Here is a 20,578-nt window from a genome sequence, read left to right as displayed (position 1 = left end):
ACTGCTCTCAGTAGACCACTTACACACCATAAAACTGACAATAACCTGATATTTTCAGGTGGAATTTCATTCATTCATTCATTCTCACTGTGCAATATCATTTTCCACTTGTGCAATTGTGTTAATAGTCTGTTTATTGTCAATACTGTATATACTGCTCCTATTTTTATACTTCCTTCTATTTAAATGGTTCATATTTTGTTACACTTTGTTTAGCTCTTTTTTTACTGTGTTAGCTGATGCATCTTGTTGTTTGCACTATCCCCTTTGCTGCTGTACACTGCAAATTTCCCCACTGCGGGACTAATAAAGGAATACCTGATCTGATCTGATCTTAATAACTGCGGTCAAGCTGAAGAGGGTCGTGTCTAGAAGGGAGCCCGCAAATTGTGAAATCTGATCTGAGATCGGCAAAACTTGCAGAAACTATCGCGAGACTTGCTGCCCGACGACCTAGCCATGCCTAACCTAAACTATCTCGCGAGACTTTTTCCCCACTGCCAGTCAAGAGTGACGCCAGCGTTAGGGGCGTGTCTGACTCTGTGTGTGACAGCTCTCACTTCTCTGTGTGACTCGCTGCTTCTCTCTCAGATGACCGACACACTGTTGAGGCTTTGACTGAATCCTGAGACCCTGACATGAGTTTCTACAGTGATGTGTCCACGGACGAGCTGGAGACTTTGGGGTAAGACCGTCTGGGACTGTAGTCACGTTACTGTCATGTAAGCTTTTCTTCTGTTTTCCCTATCTGGAAATAAACAAGCCCCTATTGACACACTGGACCAGACTCCGTATCAAAATCATGCAATTAAAAGTATTCTTACCTTTTTACAAGCATAATACACTTTTTAGAAAATATCTTCACAAAACAGTAGACTGTCTTGGTGAACTCGGCATGAGTTCCCTGGTGTTACAGCACCATCAATCCTTACTACCACTTCTCAATTGTTTCCAAGGAACTACTTAGCTGAATAGAAAGCATATTAGGTTACATAGAGACTACTGAGGAGTAAAATAGTTTCACTGTTTGCAGTGTCTATGGACTTCATACATTTAATTTAATTGAGAAAATACTTTTTTTTTTACATTTATCCTTTGATATTGCAATATATTGTTATTTATTGTTTTTTTATTTGTTTGTTCGTTTTATTGACACAACAAACATTAATTACTTCTTTATTGTTTTCTTCCATTTACATGCATTTTCTTTTTAAATATCTATATATTGTAATTTGCTTAATGAATTGTATATATTTTATGTATATATATGTTTTTGTTTTTATTTTGTTGTTTTTTTATTTGTATTTATTATTGAATTGACGCTTTGGCAATATTGTTCACCTGACAGTCATGCCAATAAAGCAAATTGAATTGAATTGAATTGAATTGAAAGATACCGGGAAATAGGATGTTATGAACACTCAGTGAGAAACACCTTTCTGATCCAATGTAATAATATGCAAAACAATAGCTCAGCTATGAATTCTATTAAGCTTATAATGTTCAATTGGTGTTGAGATGTGCCTAATATTCTGCCCCCTCATGCATGTAGCCTAGATGGGGGTGGACAAAACATTAGAAACGCCTCTCAGTATATGACAGTCCAATATAACACCACCACTAACTACAACTCAGTGATAGAGATATAGCTGAATGAACATTTGCAGCAACTCATAATGTAATAACTGCTCATAATGTAATAACTGAGCAAATTGTAATGATTTAAAAGTAATAAAAGCTCATGATGTAATAATCAGCACATAATGTAATAAAACCTTGAGCACATAACATAATAACAGTTGTTTGCGTGATGTAATAAGTTATTACATTATGAGATCATTCTTACATTATAAACCAAGCAAAAAAAATTTAATAATGAATAAATTCAGCGCATAATGTAATAATTTTAAGAAAGAGTACTCTCCTTGTCTTCTTAAAGCAGAGGAACCCTCTAGTTCAGGGGTCAGCAACCTGCGGCTCCGGAGCCACATGTGGCTCTTTAGCCCCTCTCCAGTGGATTTAAAAAAAAAAAAAATAGTGGAAATAAATAACTGTTTTTTGTTTACATTTTCATTTTTATTTATCATTGTTGTAGGTCTATGGTACGACGGAGTATTAGGGCCACATTGAGGGGGAAAAAAAATCTGATATTTCCAGAATAAAGTCGTAATATTACGAGAATGAAGTCATAATATTAAAAAGTAGTAATTTTGCGTCTTATTTTCTTTTTTCTCATAAAGTTATGACTTGTAATGTTACTACTTTTTCTCGTAATAAAAAAAAATCAATATTTTGACACAAAAACGGTCCGCCAGAGTCTGACATCAGAACTGCGCCCATAGCAACGGTCTGTTATACATAGCAAAGGTCTGTTATACATAAATTACAGACCGCAGAACTCCGTGATTGACCAATCAGAATCGAGTATTCAACACAGCCGTGTAATAATAATAGCAATAGCAATCTATGTTATATATTATTATTACACGGTCGTGTTAATACGAGATTCTAATTGGTCAATCATGGTGTTCTGTGGCCTTTAATTTCTGTATTACAGACCGTTGCTATGTATAACAGACTGTTGCTATGCATAACAGACCGTTGCTATGTATAACAGACCGTTGCTATGGGCACAGTTCTGATGTCGGACTCTAGCGGACCGTTTTTGTGTCAAAATGATTGATTTCTTCAGTAAGTAGCCGTGTAATAAGCGAGATAATGTACAGCTAGCGGGTCATTGTTGTGAAAGAATCCCCTTCAGGGTGATGAGAGACCCCTTTGCTCCGCGTCGGGGTGCAGCATCGCCCTGTCGGGGATTCTTTCACAATAATGAACAATGTACTCAAAGTACATTATCCCTTACTTATTACGTTATGAGTTGCTACAACACCTCTGTAACACTGAACACTAAGCTGTCAAAGGTTAAAGGCATGGTAGTTATATTGATTTGATTTGGAAGTGCTGAAAGATGATACTTAGAGCTTAAATTAGATCTAAAAAGTATTTTGCTGGGTGCATGTAAAGCATGAATAAGTTCACACGTGTTCATACGTGAACACACAGAGCATCCACACAATCAATCTGCTGTCCATAATCTTCTATGCTGTGTTTACAGACTCCCCAAGATGCTTTTTTTTTATACACTCTCAGCTACTTTTAATGCAAATGATGAACTTTCACATCCCTTTACTGGTTTCCTTTGCATCTGTCTTACAGTCTGAGGCTTGTTTAACTGCAAAAATCATCCCCATTTCCCCTCTTGAAAGTCAAGTTCCTGCTAGGGCTGCAGTATTATAGCTTATTAATTAATTAATTATTATTATAATAAAGAGGCATTGTAGTATGATGATATCCTGTTTAAAATAATTCTTTTGTCCAAATTCATATATCTGAGCAAACTGTAATTTAAAAGCTTTTTTCCAGAGCTTTCAACCTCATCTCATGGTCTTCATCAGTGGAAAAGTAAATTCCGCTGATGAAGACTGTGACGTAATAAATAGTAAGTGGACCTTGTGTTAAGATTATTTTGTCAAGAATGAACTTTATTGCTCGAGATGCTGATTGTTTTGTTTTATGCATTTGGATAGTTTTATCAGATTCAGGCTAACACATGCAACACTGGAACATAATTCGTTACACTGCACCTCACTTTGATTATTTTATATGCAATGTTAATTGTTGCATCCCTATTTTTTGTGTTCTATATATGAATACACCAAACCATTTCCTACCCTGATATCGACTATGCACATACTCAGACTGAGGGTGAGTAGCAATCTGATACCAGCGGTCTTTTTTCCCTAACTTTAAAATCTCTCAACCTTTCTGTGTGGAACTGATTAAGATCATCTTTTGTGAGCAGGGTCTGAAATTAACTTTCTTCACTTCCTGCCACTGTGGCAGACAAGTACTTTTTTTGTCTGCCACTCAGAAATTGTATCTGCCACTTTTGAAATCTCTGTGCTAAATGAAAGAATAACATTTTAGATCTGATGTCATTCAATGTTCAATATATTTTACACAAAAAACATCATATGCATGGTAAATTACAGTGTTCGATTTACACCGTAGCTTCTGGGGCAGGGAGGTTACTGTACACAGTGCTGTACTGTACTTTGTTATTGTCATCTATAGTGGTTGTTTGCATAAAACCAAACAATTCAAATGATTATGATTATTTAAATATTTGCTTTGATTAAAAAAATCTTGGCAAGCTGCTTAGAGCTAGATTTAGGAAGTTAAACAAGTCATAATTCTCTCTCTAATATCTATTTGATATTGCTGTGAAAACATCTCCTTCAAACAATTGGATTTACTTGCCAACAACTTAATTTTACAAGATTACATTTGAACACATCATGATAAAGTTGTAATTTACCTTCGTCCAATAGTCATTTTTCCTGAGCAGCGTTTGAACGCCTCATAATTGTAACTCAATGGCACCTCCGGTAACGCTAGTAGCTCCGTTATTTATCCAAGCAGGACTGTGCTGCCAACCGGCTGCTAACAGCTAACATTACTAACTTTCCTCCCGTTGATTTCAACACTGATTTGTTGTTCACAGTGTCACTTTATCAGGAAAAAAAAAACAGGGTGCGTCCCCTCAGGTTTATAAGGTCATGCTGTTGAGTGCTTTTTTTTCTCTCTGCCATGGCTCCGGTCCAAAACAAACATGAATGAAAACATGATACAGCGTGCGTATGCGTCATTGCGTAACTGTGGGAAAGCATCAATACAGAGGAATCGATTGTCACAGAAGCATGAGATGCCAAGGAATTGGACAAGTAAAACCCGTTCTTAACGGGAACTGGTTCTCTATACCCATCTCTAGCGTTTTCCCTGCCTGCCAAAGTGCAGATGGCCTGCCCATTTTACCCGCTACTGCCAACAATTTACCCGCATATGGCAGGTGGCGGGTGTTAATTTCAGACCCTGTTTGTGAGCTAATGTAATGCAAGTCTGTAACTACTCATCACTTCTTAACCCCTTAACACTCCGACGGACGCTATTCTGTCTTCCAGAGGTTGTAGCGGGCTCAGTTTCTGAACTAGAGTAAATATACTGATATCATATGATACTACAAACCTTTCCTAAACCTAAGGAATCCATTGGTACCAACCATGACATGTTAGCTGATCAGGAAGAATGCTAAATAACGCTACAAAGTTGAGCTAAATTTTGGAGAGTAACAGCTGGCAAGGCAATTTTCAAAGGGGTCCTTTGACCTCTGACTTCAAGATAAGTGGATGAAAATGGGTTCTATGGGTACCCACGAGTCTCCCCTTTCACATACATGCCCACTTTATGATAATCACATGCTGTTTTTTGCATACAGTACAAATGTGTTATTTTTGCTTATACTAAAATGGTGTATTTGAATATTTCAGCATACTGGCGTCCCTAAAGTAAATAAATTGGGTATCACTGTAAAGCTGAGACTCTTGTCGATCCAATGAGCCCAACTGTATTCATGTGTGATGATGTTAGTCCCCATAGTAGCCATTTCATTGTAGTGAGACCATTTTTTTAAAACTTGACCTCACTGTATAAAATGACCTGTGGTGACCTCTAGGACAATCACAGCCTCATGAAACTTTACAGCCACAAACTAGAGACCTAGAGCATTCAGAGGATGGATGGATCAAACTAGAGACCTAGAGCATTCAGAGGATGGATGGATCAAACTAGAGACCTAGAGCATTCAGAGGATGGATGGATCAGACTAGAGACCTAGAGCATTCAGAGGATGGATGGCTTTTCTAGCTAGATTGACAATAAGGGGGTTTCTGAGCATTTTACACAACACAAGTGCTGGCAATCACCGAGAAATACAAAACCAGAAATCTCCAAATGTCAAAAGTTTTTGATGCCAAATTACAGCATGGCTTTTTTTCTATGGTGTTCCTCAAGGTCTTGGTGTCTTAATGTGGTATTTTATAATTTGTCTTATCAATTCTCGAGTGGTAAAAAATGGTTAAATTCAGCACCAAATCTGTGCAACAAATGGTATCAACCCCAAAATTGCTGCAACAATTTATGAGACATAATAGAGCATGGGAATGGCCATCATATACTTCTATCATAATGTTCTAAGCCCTTATACACTTTCACAATGTATTTTAATACATTTTTTAATTAATCTCTATTTCGTACTTGACATACAATCTCAAATTAATCTTCAGGTTCCCAGTTTTCAGTTGATGTACAACACTTATATGTTGCATCTACTGTTGACTTTTTACCCCTTCCCTCACATGTGAAACTGTCAAGTTGGTGCTGCTTTTTAAGGCTGTGTAAAAAAAAGTCAAAGACAACTTTTGAAAAGACCACTTTCCATTAGAGTTTTAAACGTTGATAAACAGTTCAGTTTATGATGTTATGTTCAGTTCAGTTCAGTTCAGTTCAGTTCAGTTCAGTTCAGTTCAGTTCAGGACATGAATGCTTGCAGCTCACCCTATTGCAAGTGAATGTGTTAGTTCCTGTTTCTCATCTCAGTGTTCAAGTGATTGGTGTGGACCAGTGTGGATTCCACACAGAGCAGTGAAAGCTTTGGAGCACCCTAGATCTCTCAGAAAATGAAGAATAGGGAGAGAAAGCCCAGAGGAACCACATGACTGGGCCTTTTCAGACACACCGTGTGGGTTCCAAACTGTCGAATCATGCTGGTGTAACTGCATCATGTTTTCCTTTAAGAATATGGCTCTGTAGATAGAAGGTCTAGATCAAAATTGCCTCTCAGTTCACCACAATATTGAGTTACAGGTTATTTCTTGTTTCATTTGTTGAAGGTGGTACCACTATGACCTGTCCCGCCATGCTGCAGAGGCCCTTCTCTTGTCTAATGGGACTGATGGAAGTTATCTCCTGAGAAACAGTAATGAGGGACCAGGCTGCTTTGCCCTGTCTGTCAGGTCAGTCTGCTTAACACCATCATTCCAAATGAAAGAAGTATACACCATGGTTTTGGTCCGTTTGATTGCTAAGTGATGACGCGGTAGATCCCGTATGTTTTCATGTATGAAAAGACCCCAAATGAACACTGCAGGTGGACTACTGGATTACTATAGGCGGATTATTTAAACAGCATTTGTAGAGGAATGATTCCCAAGCAGTTTGGTCACTATCAGCTGTTGATCACTTTATTATTGCTCTACTGTTAATATTGAAAATGAGGACAGAAGCAGCAGGTTAAACCACTGTTCATTTAACTTGAATAGAAGTTGGTTTATTTATTTATTGTTAAATATTACACTGCCTTGTATCTTGAGAACTGAAGCAGCAGGTCCTGCAGTTTCACTTTATATTATTTTCTAATTAAAGGTGTATGTATTTGTCATTAATCGTTGTTTACTTGTTTATATCCATAATTCATTTATCCCTGATTCCCTTACAAGAAAAACTTTAAGGAATCGTGACCTGCTCTGTCCAGTATCCAGCTATTTATTTCACAGTCACACTGATTGCATTTTTTGCAAAAAAGTTACTGTATCGATTTCAAATCATTGAATCGTATCGTATCGTAACGCATCGCTCCAAATGAGCCAAATATCGTCCTTGAATCGATCGGAACCATGTAAATCGTATCGTATCGTTGTAAAAACGTATCGTTACACCCCTACTGGTGTTAGAACACAGTGTGGAACCTACTTTAAACAGATGCTCAAGTGAATTACCTTAATCTAGGGCTGGCTATAATGAATGGGCTGCATTTATATACAGTATAGCCCTTATCTAGTCTACCGACCACTCAAAGCACTTTACAACACATGCCAACTCCTACAAAATTACGTTCCCATACAACTAAACTGCATTCTCAATTACGTTTCAAGGGAAACATATTTTCTCCTGGATTACGGCTGCAGTTTCAAACAGTTTCAAACAGTTTTAGACATGTGGTTAATGTTGTAAACTGAAATAAAACAAAAAAACAAACATCTATCTATCTACTATCATTACACATGTATTTGTGATACGTCAATAACAAACGTAAACAACGAGAAAATATGTTTTCCTCGAAAGAGTTTCGTTGTATGGGAACGTAATTTTGAGGAGACAGGGCTGTTTGGCTACATTTAGCCTATATGTGCTGTTAAAAGCAAGCATGTCACAAGCCTCAGCCATTACCAAGACGGTAAACTATCTAACGAACTTATATAATACTGAGATTGCTGTATTTTTGCATGTTAATAACTTTGAAAATGCAACATTAAATGTTGTTTGTTTGTAATTTGACACATAGGGCAAAGGATTCTGTCAAGCATTTTCACGTGACACGCAAAGACAACGGCTATGTGTTTGGGTTTAATGAGTTTGCAACCCTTCATGACTTTGTCAATCACTTCGCTAACCAGCCTCTCCTGGGCAGTGACACAGGTATGCAGAACTTCAGATCTTCTAACTAACAAGCTTACTGCATGTTACCAGCTCAACCAACACATTGCTCTGTAAGCTATTGTTCTGATTCAACCATAGCGTGAGAGATGAGAGAGACTCCCCTGGGGGCCTGTGTGTCAACTGGATTGTGATCATTTGGTTAAAGGTTATCCCCAAACCACTTTTTTCAGCTGAAAACCAATGTATATGGGTATTTAGTCGAGTTACTGGTGAACTCAGGTCCAAATCGAAGGTTACAATATTGTAACCTTAGTTCTATAAGCACAGGTGGAGCACTCTACTGGACTCTATGGGTGGATATTGTCATTCAATCACATGCACTTTCAAATAGAAAATAGATATTTTATGTCTATGTAATAGTTTGTGTAATAGGTATTAGAGGATTGCTTAAAACCCACTACATCATTTGGAAGCTGTTGATTTTCCAGTGTTGCATGGTGCACACGACACATGAAACATTGCAACACACATTGTTATAAAATCCCCACACATGTCCGTTGTGTTGATGGATGTTGTATTTCTTCTTCTGTGTTTTAATGTGTGAGGTAGTCAGGCCTGTAACCCCCCCTCTGCCTCTGCCTCTGAACCAGGAACCCTCATCGTGCTGAAGTGTCCGTATCCGTGGCGTGTGGAGGAGCCATCCATCTACGAGTCTGTACGAGTTCACACAGCCATACAGACAGGCCGCACGGAAAATGATCTGGTGCCCAAAGCCCCATCGGTATGACACCTACTGCACACTCACACCAATGAGCAGCTGATATCAAAGTACATCGCAATACCTCTATGATGTGATGTGACCAAAGTAACGTACAGGAGGGGTCAAAGTCACCTTTCTTCAAGTCAGCCTTGAAAGATAATTTCTGGATTATTACAACGTGGATATTATATTTATAGTTTTGGCCATTATCAACTGTTCTGAAAACATTCTACTCAGATATTGTCCAATCATAGCTTACAATGGACAGAGTTACACTCAAAATACTAAAACAAGTGGCAACGAGGAATGAAATATATTACAAAGCCTCTATTGTAGTGGCTAAATCATTAAAAAAGCCCACATGTTTTGACCACAGTAGGTCTTCGTTAGGCCATTTAACCGTTTGGCTATTGGGGCACTCCAAGCTGGAGCTGAGCATTCAACCACATCTCAGTCTTCACCAACGAAATGGAGTTGTTGGCTCAGTTGTCACCACATAACCTAAGTTTTGAACTCATCGTACTACACGAGTTGTGTTCATGTGAAGGCTGACAGGAGCATTAAATGGAAATGAACCAGAGGCGAATTTCGCTTATGTGTGACCGTCTTCACAGTAACTCAGAAGCATTCCAGTGGGAATGGCTGTCAGAACATCTAAGTCACAAAGAGTCAGCACTTACCACAAACTACTCAACTCCTTGAGGTCTCTGCTGGTACAACCTAAACACAAGACCCCCCACCCCAATTGGAGTGGTGTATGGCTTCATCCTGACATCACATGTGACAGCCGTGGGGAATAGTACTGTGAAGCAACAAGTACCCTGGACCAGAGAGTGATTGAGCACCAGACCAGAACCACTCACTGGAAGTCAGTGGATAGCCAGAGAAAGATGAAGGAGGACATTCACATCTGACACCAGAGGCCATCTTTGAACAGAGACAGAGGTTACCATCTCCAACCACCTGTTATCTAGTGATGGGAGTTCTATACTTGTGTTGACTGAACTGAACTGACTGAACCAATCCCGTGACAAATGAGCCATCAACTTCGTTCACTGATGAAGAACTGTGAGATGTGGTTGAAAGCTCCAAAAAGAGCTTGTAAATTGAGTTAAGCTGATTTTGGCCCAGATCCAAGTTACAGCAAACCAGAATTATCCTTGAAAGTCAATACTACACTAACAGTAGAATCATGTTCCTACTAACACATAGCATGTCTTTACAGCTGGGCACAAAGGAAGGCTATCTGGTGAAACAAGGAGCAATTGTGAAGGTAAGAGCAGTGGAACCGTCGGGGAGTTACACCTCACCATGTCAGCTTTTATCAGGAAATCCGTAGTTGAAAATGTAATGTAGTGGAGCAGGACTCTTTCGGTGTCTGAACACAGGCCACTGACTGCAGTGATGCTTAAAATACATCCATTTTTAAACCTTTTTGCAGAACTGGAAACAGAGGTGGTTCACACTCAACAGATATGATCTCAAATACTTCAAAGACAAAGCGGTGAGTCTCTCTTCAGCTTCGAGACATTGCTGTGCTAAATGTGCTATTTCACAACTTCACGTTTGGATGTTGGATTACAATATGTGGCTGTAGCAATTGCATTAAGTTGAAGCTGCTTCTAGTCACACCAGACAAACAAGTGGGGGCTTGTGGTGGGTACATGTAAGCTGTAGAGCGTCTCTGTTGCAGTGTGAGCGGCCCATTCGAACCCTGGATCTGAGAGCCTGCTCCGCAGTCCAGTTTGACTACTCTCAGGACAGAGTAAACTGTTTCTGGTAAGTGATGCACCATCAGACAGATGTGTCTGTTTCATCCTTTAATAGGAGCCATACTCCTTTAGCATGAAGTCATGTTTAGTTGTTTTCTGTGGGGCTGTTGTAGAGGCTTAGGCCCACACACTATGGTATCTGATCAATTAGAATAAAAGAAAAGTGTGCATTTAAAGGGCAGTTCTGATGGATGTTCATATTGTAGCCCATTCTTTAGTGATTCAGTATTGCACTGGGGCCCACGAGAGACTAACATTTAGTCTTTAGTATGCGTCAAGAACAAAAAACTAAACTTGGAATGTTTGCTAACAAGTAACTTACTGGCTAGCTTGTAAGCATTGACACACCATTTATTAGCTTCCAGTGGGACGTCTTCAGAATTCTGAATGTTTGGCTCACCGGCCAGCCTGAGTTTGTACACCTTTTTAAGTCATGAACCTGACGTTTTGCCTGTCAAAACACAAGAATTTTGATTTTGTTATGAATACACTGCCAGCAGGCATGGCCAGATTAACCTGGCATTTAGAAAGGAGCACCATGTGAACACACTATTAAAGTGGCAGTAGGAAGTATATTTTTGGCATCATTGCGAAAAGATTCCACAATAACCTTTCAACATATTGTAATTCAAGTGTTCTGAGAGAAAACTAGATTTCTGCACCTCCTCATGGCTCTGTTTTCAGGCTTTAGAAAATCTAGCCTGTGACGGGAGACTTCGACCAATTACAGGTCATTTCTTTGAGAGAACATTCCGATTGGCTGTGCTCCTGTCATGTGACCGGAACTCGGCATCCCTTCACCAGATTCCACAATGGTGGCGGCGTCACAAACTTTCTTATTTTACAGCTAAACAGTACACTACAAGATGATTCTGAAAACATGTTAGGAGAGAAATAGGCATTAACGTAACAGAATATTGATTCATATTTGATCAGCGCTGCCTAGTTTGACCGTTTGTTCGGAGTTCGCGAGTGATTGACAGCCGGCTCTTATGGACAGCAGACCTCAGATCAGCTCTAACTGCTTGCTTTCCTCCGGTCTGTGAAATCTTGCAGATGTCGTTAGGAGAACCGGAGGACACAGAGGAACATGATTTTTTTCAGGTTACCTGTTTCATGTACTACTGTCAGGATATATCGACTGTTTATAAAAATAACTTTTTTTTAATCATATTTGCTCCAATATCCCCTACTTCAGCTTTAACTAAAATAATGAAGGTGCTAACTAGATTTTGACACAGGGCTCCTCTATGCATCGCCACAAGATTATGTAATAATCCAGGAGCCAGTCTGATGTGTATTTTAGTGATGGAAATACCCAAACAACTTTGCAACAACAACCAACTCACACTCAGTGAACCTGGCTTTTGGGGGAAGTTGCCAGCTTTAACCACCGAGGTAATCCAACCTTGCCGCAGACCTTTACAGCTGCAACAATAAGGACACTGCCTGCTTGCTCATAGACCTGACTGGAGTGATGGGTGGGGTCCAAAAAAGATGTCTTGAACAAATGTGACAATAGTGTCCTCCCTTTAATGAGGACGCCATTAATAGTTTAATAATGTAATAGTTCAATTGTAGCAATTTAACTATTAAAAGTACTGATCAACAGCTCTGTCAGACTCTACAAATATACTGTGGCCACTTTGTGCTGTGAGTCTTGGACCTTCATTCCCAATAAACACTAAAAGTTGGTGTGACAAAAGAATCTCAATTCAAGGTCTACTTACGAGCTTTTTCTGCTTTCAGTTACAGCTCATGGTCTTTATTCAGCCATTGGTGCTGAGTCAGTAGTAGAATGTAGAATGGATTTGCTGATGAAGACTGTGAGCTGCGTTAAGAAGCTATGAAACTGCTAGCAAGTGGGCCTCGAGTTGAGATTTGTTTGCCATGTATATAGATTCCATGGTCAAGACTGAAATCCCATGCTAAACCCATTATGTTGTTTTACATCATAAATATGTTGAGAGCAAATTTGGAGGATTTTTAGAACACAAATAAGGGGGTGTATCCATAATAACGCTCATTTGCAACAATTCGAATAATTAATTCATCCTTTAAGTCACTTCCAGCTTTTCAAATGCTAATATTTGCTGCTTCTTAAGTCTTCTTTGATCAAATAGATTTTATTCTTTATTATTCTGCACTTAGATCTGAATAAGTCAGTCTGGGCTTTAGGAACTTGTGATGTTGTTTTTTTTATTATCTGACATTTTAAAGACCAAATAATCCTTAAAATAATCAACAGACTAATGGATAAAGAAAATAATTGTTAGCTGGAACCCTCTTCAGAAATAAAGAATTATATAACTGAATATGAACAACCACACAAATATATGATAAAATAAAGAGGTATAAATATGCAAGATGGGCATGGATACCAAAAGAAAAATATGTGCAGATGACACCAACGATACGAAGAAAAAGCAAACAGAATCTGTGCCAGATGAGTCACAGCACGGTGAGTTGTACTTCCTCATGGCAGCATAATGGGACATTTGTGTCATTTGAAAAAAGGGAAGTGTGAACAGAAGGAAACGGGGGGGGGGAAGGAGAAGTGCCCATGACCTGAAAGGCAGCGGCGGCTTTAGAGGATACAACCACTTTACCCTTTACACGATATCCAATGCTGCACATTTACAGTAGATATTAATCCAAACAGGAAGTGTGTAAGTAAACAGGTGTTGTGTAGTATCAGCTCTGTTCATTTTAACTGCAGCAGCAAAGTGAATAGTTCTGATTATGTTATGCTAGAACCCAGACTGTATGGCTCAGATTTGCCGGCAACAGCCGCGGCCGGAGGCATTACGTTTCCGGGTCTGTCCGTCCCATTCTCGTGAATGCGATATCTCAGGAACGCCTGGAGGGAACGTCCAGGATGAACTGATTAGGTTTTGGTGGTCAAAGGTCACTGTGACCTGACAAATCATGTTTTTTTGCCATAACTAAGAAGAATAAGAATTCATATGCTAATTTGGACAGACATTGATGTATAGGTGGGTGATAACTGTTTATGTCACAGTCCACAGTCATTTCTAAATCATTGCCAAGATGTTTTATGGAAAGAAGTTTTTTGTGATTTGAAACTTACTACAGGGAGAAAGAGACTGAGAGTTGTTTTTTAATCAGAGTACAGCAGCTCATTTGAACACAATTACTTAATGGCCAGGATGAACAGGAGGAATGCTTAATGCAAAACCTGTTTTTCAGTGTGCACATGGATTAACTATTGTTGTAAGACAATAAACCACACCCTAACTATGAAACCAAACTCTGGCAAGGTTTCTTGACAAACTTAAAGAAGGACACTCTTAAACAAGAGATGAAACCATGTGTCCTGACTGCTTTTTAATGCACAACATTGCTCTCCCTATCGCTTTGTGTCCACAGCCTGGTGTTTCCTGAGAGGACATTTTATCTTTGTGCAAAGGCGGGAGTGGAGGCTGATGAGTGGATCAAGATCCTGAGGTGGAAACTGGTGAGTTTGTTCAGACTGCATGTTTTACACAGTGCTGGCAGGAAGTGAGATAAATTATTTTACCAGTAAGTCACAGTGCCTCCGCTCTTTACTCTGTAGCAAAGGAGCTAAAAAAAACAACTCTTAAAGAACTATTGATAATGTGCTGCGAATCTCTGGACGTATAGTCCTGACTTCCATGGGGGATTGTTGAAAAGCATTCTGGGAAACAAAGGAAATCACCAGTTGAGATTCAGTAGAAGAAGACAAGGTAGATTAAAGTGGCCGTAGGCAGTATATTTTTGGCATCATTGGCACATGATTTTTTTCAGGTTACCTGTTTCACATACTACTGTCATGATATAGCGACCGTTTTATAAAAATAACTTGTTTTAATCATATTTGCTCCAGTCTCACCTACTTCAGCTTTAAGGGAAAGTTGATAATTACAACACGTCATGACACAGTAACTCCTGCAGTGCAATGAATCTGTGTCTGTGCCTGAGGAAGGATTTTTGCTTTGAGCAGTACAAACAGACAGAAAGTGAGCAATACGTCATAAAGCTTGTGTCATATTAACCCACTTCCTTAATTCTGAAAAACACCATGTTTCTTCAACCGCTGATCCCCTGCTGGTTAAATATGAGTTGAATCTGTTTGACTTTTACCTGCTTGTACACTGTAAAATCCTGTTGCCTTCCATTTTTGAGAGTTACATTTGAACTAAACTTCTGTTGAATTATTTATTATATAGTTTGTTCATAAATTGACTGACTGATAGGTTTTCAGTTGCTTACTGACCCATTTGCCTGGCTGGTTACCACACGTTTCTTAACCTTTCTCTGTCTAAAATAGATATAAATGACCTTTATAATGAAATAAAATGGCCATTATGAAAGGCAAACTCTATGTAGAAAGAAAGGGCTGGCAGCAGCAGCAGAAACGCAGCTGGTGTGAACATCCGACACGTGAATCACGCAGCCGCCACGCCACGCACTCCTCACGTTCTCAGTGTGGACAAGCGTCAGATAGAGCACACAGTAATCATTAGCCTCTGGATACAATTCCTGCTGCCGTGTAGTCGTGTTTGGCAAGACTCACTGCTGCAGTTTGGTTTGATAGACTATTTATTGCATTTGTTGGTGTTGATAATTGTTTTGCAAATAAATGTAAATACTGTGATCGTCTGATCAATGATTCAACACATTTCATAAGTGATCAGCTCAGTGCAGCCTGCAACTAAATATGAGTGAAAGACACTGAAGCATAAATTGCTTTACTTCCATTCAATACTAGCACATTCTGTAACATCCATAACGTAGAAGAAGAAGAAGAAGAAGGAGAAGGGTTTCTGAAGAGTTTACCCCAAAAATGCATGCTGGGAATTATATTAATAAACTAATAATGTTGGTGGGTTTAGGGAAAGTCGTGGAAGAAGACGACTTGAACTCACTCTTCTGAAGGTTGCAGCAGCTACCGAAGGTTATGATATTGTAATCCTAGTTCTATAAGCGCAGCCTCTAACTGGACTCTATGGGTAACACTCTCCTCCAATCAAACGCACGCTTTCGCCCACTGGTATTTGCATAAACGCAAGACATGCCTACTGAATGTGTGCATTACCACAGTAATATAAGGCAGCTCTTCGCGGCCCTGAGCCGTGAGTCCCAGCAACACATGACGGGCCCCGACTGTGGCTAGCGACATCACACGCCCCGCTGCTGGCAACGCCCTGAATCAAGTTGTTCATTTGGCCGATGCTCTGGTCCAAGATGTCACTCTGAGGCAGCACAGTGGGGGCGTCAGGCTGGGGAGATGCCAGTGGAACGCCCGACACACCTGAATTATTAGCTGCTGCAGATGCCTCCGTGCGGTCCTGCACCCTGAGAAAGTATACTATACATGCTACCGGGGCTCTTGTCTTCAATGGATTCCAGGATGCCTCGACACATATCTGGCCAGATATCTGGAAGTGAAGGCGAGACGAAGGCCGCCTGAGCTGGACGAGCTGGGCTGTATATGAAACCGTGGTGAAGACGGCTCACAGGTTTAGGTGGGAGCCGTAGCCCAACACGTCCCGCCACAGCGGCCATCACCAGCGGGAAGTCCAAACAAATCAAAGTCGATGCTGGCTTCTGCGGACCGTGGAACCACCAGACATCGAGGAAACATCATCGTCTTCATCAGCAGATGCGTCTCGACAGGAATGACTGGAGGCAAGGTCGGAAGCTGGAGCAGGGATCTCCGCAGCGTCGGAAGCTGGAGCAGGGATCTCCGCAGCGTCGAACTCAGACACTGTCATCACAGCGGAGTCTCACTTCGCAACATTGAAAATGATCCCATATATGCTGGCGTTGAATCTTTAGAAGCGACCGGGAGGCCAGGGAGTCTGGAGAATGCTGAACATCAGTGCCAGGCAGCGCTGGATGGCGCTGTGATGACTGTAACTGCGGTTACGCACATATTTGGTAGGCAAGTCCCGATTGGGCGGCTACATTTATACAAATCTCAGTGGGCGAAGCGTGCATGTGATTGGAGGAGAGTATTACCCATAGAGTCCAGTGGAGGGCGGAGCCCGTGTGAGTTAGAACTAACAGACTTGCAGTATTTAAAGGATGAGTTGATTTCACTGAGTGAAACATCTTGTGTTTTTGCAGCCAGCAGTGACACTCTCTTTGTTTCCAGTCACAGATAAGCAAAGGTCGATGACTGCTGTCAGTGGAGACTCCGGAGATGGAAAGAAGCCCCAAGTTCATAGAAGACGTCACATCAGCTGGATGAACAATGAAGAACAGCACCATTGAAAACTGAAGAGTAGACTGGAGCGTGAATAACACTAGGACACATGTCCCTTAGTGTACTGACTGGAGGCTAATTACTTGGATGTGACTCCACTTTGCTTTATGATAGTCCAAAGATGCTTTAGTTCTCATGTGTCCTGCAGTCTATCTTTGCTGCTTTTCTTGCCCAGAGGATGTTTGTTCCGAGTATGTTTTGCTTTAACACCTACTTAAAGGGGACATATGATGAAAAACTCTGCTTGTGTACTGAAGTGCCTACCAACCCACAAACTGTAAAATAAGACAACCCAGTCAGGTTTCCTGAGCTGCCTAGATCTTTGCTTAAGATCTATCAGGCTTCAATACACACACACACACACACACACGCACACACACAACCACGCCTGGAATGTCATCATTTTAGGGGCATCAGGCTTTGGTGTTCCAGGGCAGCAAGGCCGTCAAATAAAACAATGATTTTAAGTCCACGGAAATAATGAATTTATCTCAAGGGTTAATGAAGGATGATTTTATTTTTAATACATAGTATAACTATCATTGAAATAAATACATTTAAAAAAACAAAAAAAGCAGTTTATTTCACTTAATAATTTATTGGTATTTACAAATGACCAATATTTGTAAAGTTGGTTATTGTTGTTATTTCCTACTTTGTTGTGCTGCAGCCTACAGACAAAGTTAATACTGTTAAAAATCCAGTTATGATCACATTGATCAAAGATTTGTGGCTTTGTGTTTTATTTGTAAAAAATACATTCATCCTCATAATTATATCGAAATTGGGTGAATTGTAACACAAGGACCAAGAGAGTAAGAAAGGCAGCCTGTGCTCCTCTTACTTCTTCTACCTGTTCGGATTATTTATTCAGTATTGTGTAGTATGGACAAATGTTACACTATACAGCAGGCTGAGCAGGGACAGTTGGTTAGTGGAACATCCACAATTATTCATACACACGTAGGCAAAATTGTTGGTACCCTTCCGTTAAAGAGAGAAAATCCCACAATGGTCACTGAAATAACTTGAAACTGACAAAAGTAATAATAAATAAAAATTTACTGAAAATGAACTAATGAAAATCAGACATTGTTTTTGAATTGTGGTTCAACAGAATCATTTTAAAAAACAAACTAATGAAACTGGCCTGGACAAAAATGATGGTACCCCTAGAAAAGATGTAAAATAATGTGACCATAGGGACATGTTAAACTAAGGTGTGTCCTGTAAATAGCATCACAGGTATCTTCAAACTTTTAATCAGTCAGTCTGCCTATTTAAAGGGTGAAAAGTAGTCACTGTGCTGTTTGGCATCATGGTGTGTACCACACTGAACATGGACCACAGAAAGCTAAGGAGAGAGTTGTCTCAGGAGATGAGAAAGAACATTATAGACCTTCATGTTAAAGGTAAAGGCTATAAGACCATCTCCAAGCAGCTTGATGTTCCTGTGACTACAGCTGCTCATATTATTCAGAAGTTTAAGGTCCATGGGACTGTAGCCAACCTCCCTGGACGTGGCCGCAAGAGGAAAATTGATGACAAATCGAAGAGACGGATAATACGAATGGTAACCAAAGAGCCCAGAACAACTTCCAAAGAGATTAGAGGTGAACTCCAAGGTCAAGGTACATCATTGTCAGATCGCACCATCCGTCGCTGTTTGAGCCAAAGTAGACTTAATGGAAGACGACCGAGGAGGACGCAAATCATAAAAAAGCGAGACTGGAATTTGCCAAAATGCATATTGACAAGCCACAAAGCTTCTGGGAGAATGTCCTTTGGACAGATGAGACAAAACTGGAGCTTTTTGGCAAGTCACATCAGCTCTATGTTCACAGATGCAAAAATGAAGCATCCAAAGAAAAGAACACTGTACCTAATGTGAAACATGGAGGAGGCTCGGTTATGTTATGGGACTGCTTTGCTGCATCTGGCACAGGGTGTCTTGAATCTGTGCAGGGTGCAATGAAATCTCAAGACTATCAAGGCATTCTGGAGCGAAATGTGCTGCCCAGTGTCAGAAAGCTTGGTCTCAGTTGCAGGTCATGGGTCCTCAAACAGGATAATGACCCAAAACACAGCTAAAAACACCCAAGAATGGCTAAGAACTAAACATTGGACTATTCTGAAGTGGCCTTCTATGAGCCCTGATCTAAATCCTATTGAACATCTGTGGAAGGAGCTGAAACATGCATTCGGAGAAGGCACCCTTCAAACCTGAGACAGCTGGAGCAGTTTGCTCACGAGGAGTGGGCCAACATACCTGTCGACAGGTGCAGAAGTCTCATTGAGAGTTACAGAAATCACTTGATTGCAGTGATTGCCTCAAAAGGTTGTGCAACTAAATATTAAGTTAAGGGTACCATCATTTTTGTCCAGGCCAATTTCATTAGTTTGTTTTTTAAAAATGATTCTGTTGAACCACAATTCAAAAACAATATCTGATTTTCATTAGTTAATTTGCAGTGAATTTTTATTTATTATTACTTTTGTCAGTTTCAAGTTATTTCAGTGACCATTGTGGGTTTTTCTCTCTTTAACGAAAAGGTACCAACAATTTTGCCTACGTGTGTATTTATACCTCAATTGTGGTTATGAAGAAATCAGTGAGAATGTTAGAATCTGTTGTTTAACTCTGTTTACCGTATTTCTGCACCGGTCTGCGTCACTGCCTGTGGTGTTGTCACATCTTGTCCCGGGCACGAGCATGATGCACGGCGGGATACGTATGTGGTTTTTATACATGACGCAACAGAAGTGCATTTTTAACGTATTCAGTGTGGACAGAGAGCGTCCAATACTACGTGATGCTCGCATCCAGTTAGGACACGGGGTTAGAATGAGCCCTTCATAAACATGAGGAGCGGGTCCTCTTCACGGAGTCCGCCATGTTGCACCTCCATGTTTCTACAGTAGCCCAGAACGGACAAACCAAACTTTTGCTCTAGAGAGACTTTCGCGTTTTTACGTTACCTGAAGGCCACCGTAGTTCTCCGACATGCTTGGAAAGGGAGGAGTGAGCGGAAGGGAAATTCAGTTGGTTGCAATCTGCAACCACACCGCTAGTTGCCACTAAATCCTACACACTGGTTCTTTAAATAAAAACCAAAAATCTGAAGGATTCTAATCAAATCTTTTTTGCAATCAATCCTCTAAAAACAATCAGAAATTAATGAAACACACTACACGTCATTTCAATATCAAAGCTAAATGAAAAGCTCATGCTCCACTCGATCACTGACACCGTTCAGAGCTTCGAGTTGCAGCAGGAATTAACTGAATTTGTCAAACTTGAACCCAGAAACCCATGTAGTCTTCTTAGCCTTGGTCCCATTTTTCATACAACCTGTGGAGGTTTGTTTGATCCCTGGCCGGGGGACCTATCACTACACTGTCAGATAAATGCCCCCCCAAAAAATCCTACTTTTTATTTAGGACAATAAGCAGGAAGAG

At 40.2% G+C, this 20,578-nt stretch overlaps 2 protein-coding genes across 2 annotated transcripts in view; both read left to right on the top strand.

The window, feature by feature from the left end:
- Positions 1 to 20,578, top strand: part of LOC141752035 (dual adapter for phosphotyrosine and 3-phosphotyrosine and 3-phosphoinositide-like) — a 188,980-nt gene that overhangs the window by 60,525 nt on the left and 107,877 nt on the right. The gene's annotated exons all lie outside the window — the stretch shown is intronic.
- dapp1 (dual adaptor of phosphotyrosine and 3-phosphoinositides) lies at positions 530 to 17,845 on the top strand. The gene is made up of 10 exons (XM_074609779.1): positions 530 to 685; positions 6,789 to 6,911; positions 8,240 to 8,373; positions 8,985 to 9,115; positions 10,320 to 10,367; positions 10,536 to 10,598; positions 10,788 to 10,873; positions 14,257 to 14,344; positions 17,009 to 17,208; positions 17,241 to 17,845. The coding sequence occupies exons 1-9, from the start codon at positions 639 to 641 to the stop codon at positions 17,030 to 17,032; spliced, it is 744 nt and encodes a 247-aa protein (XP_074465880.1). The 5' UTR covers positions 530 to 638; the 3' UTR covers positions 17,033 to 17,208; positions 17,241 to 17,845.

This window comes from Sebastes fasciatus, chromosome 15 (genome assembly GCF_043250625.1).
Source record: "Sebastes fasciatus isolate fSebFas1 chromosome 15, fSebFas1.pri, whole genome shotgun sequence".
NCBI classification, from domain to species: Eukaryota; Metazoa; Chordata; class Actinopteri; order Perciformes; family Sebastidae; genus Sebastes; species Sebastes fasciatus.
Note: the sequence above shows the minus strand (reverse complement) of the source record. Positions and strands in the feature narration are given on the sequence as shown.

Excerpts from the sequence above, each read along its gene's own strand:
- dapp1 (XM_074609779.1), top strand. The coding sequence starts at position 639 with ATGAGTTTCTACAGTGATGTGTCCACGGACGAGCTGGAGACTTTGGG. Across the intron at positions 10,874-14,256 it reads GACAGAGTAAACTGTTTCTG|CCTGGTGTTTCCTGAGAGGA; the intron begins GTAAGTGATGCA and ends TTGTGTCCACAG. Across the intron at positions 14,345-17,008 it reads AGATCCTGAGGTGGAAACTG|TCACAGATAAGCAAAGGTCG; the intron begins GTGAGTTTGTTC and ends CTTTGTTTCCAG.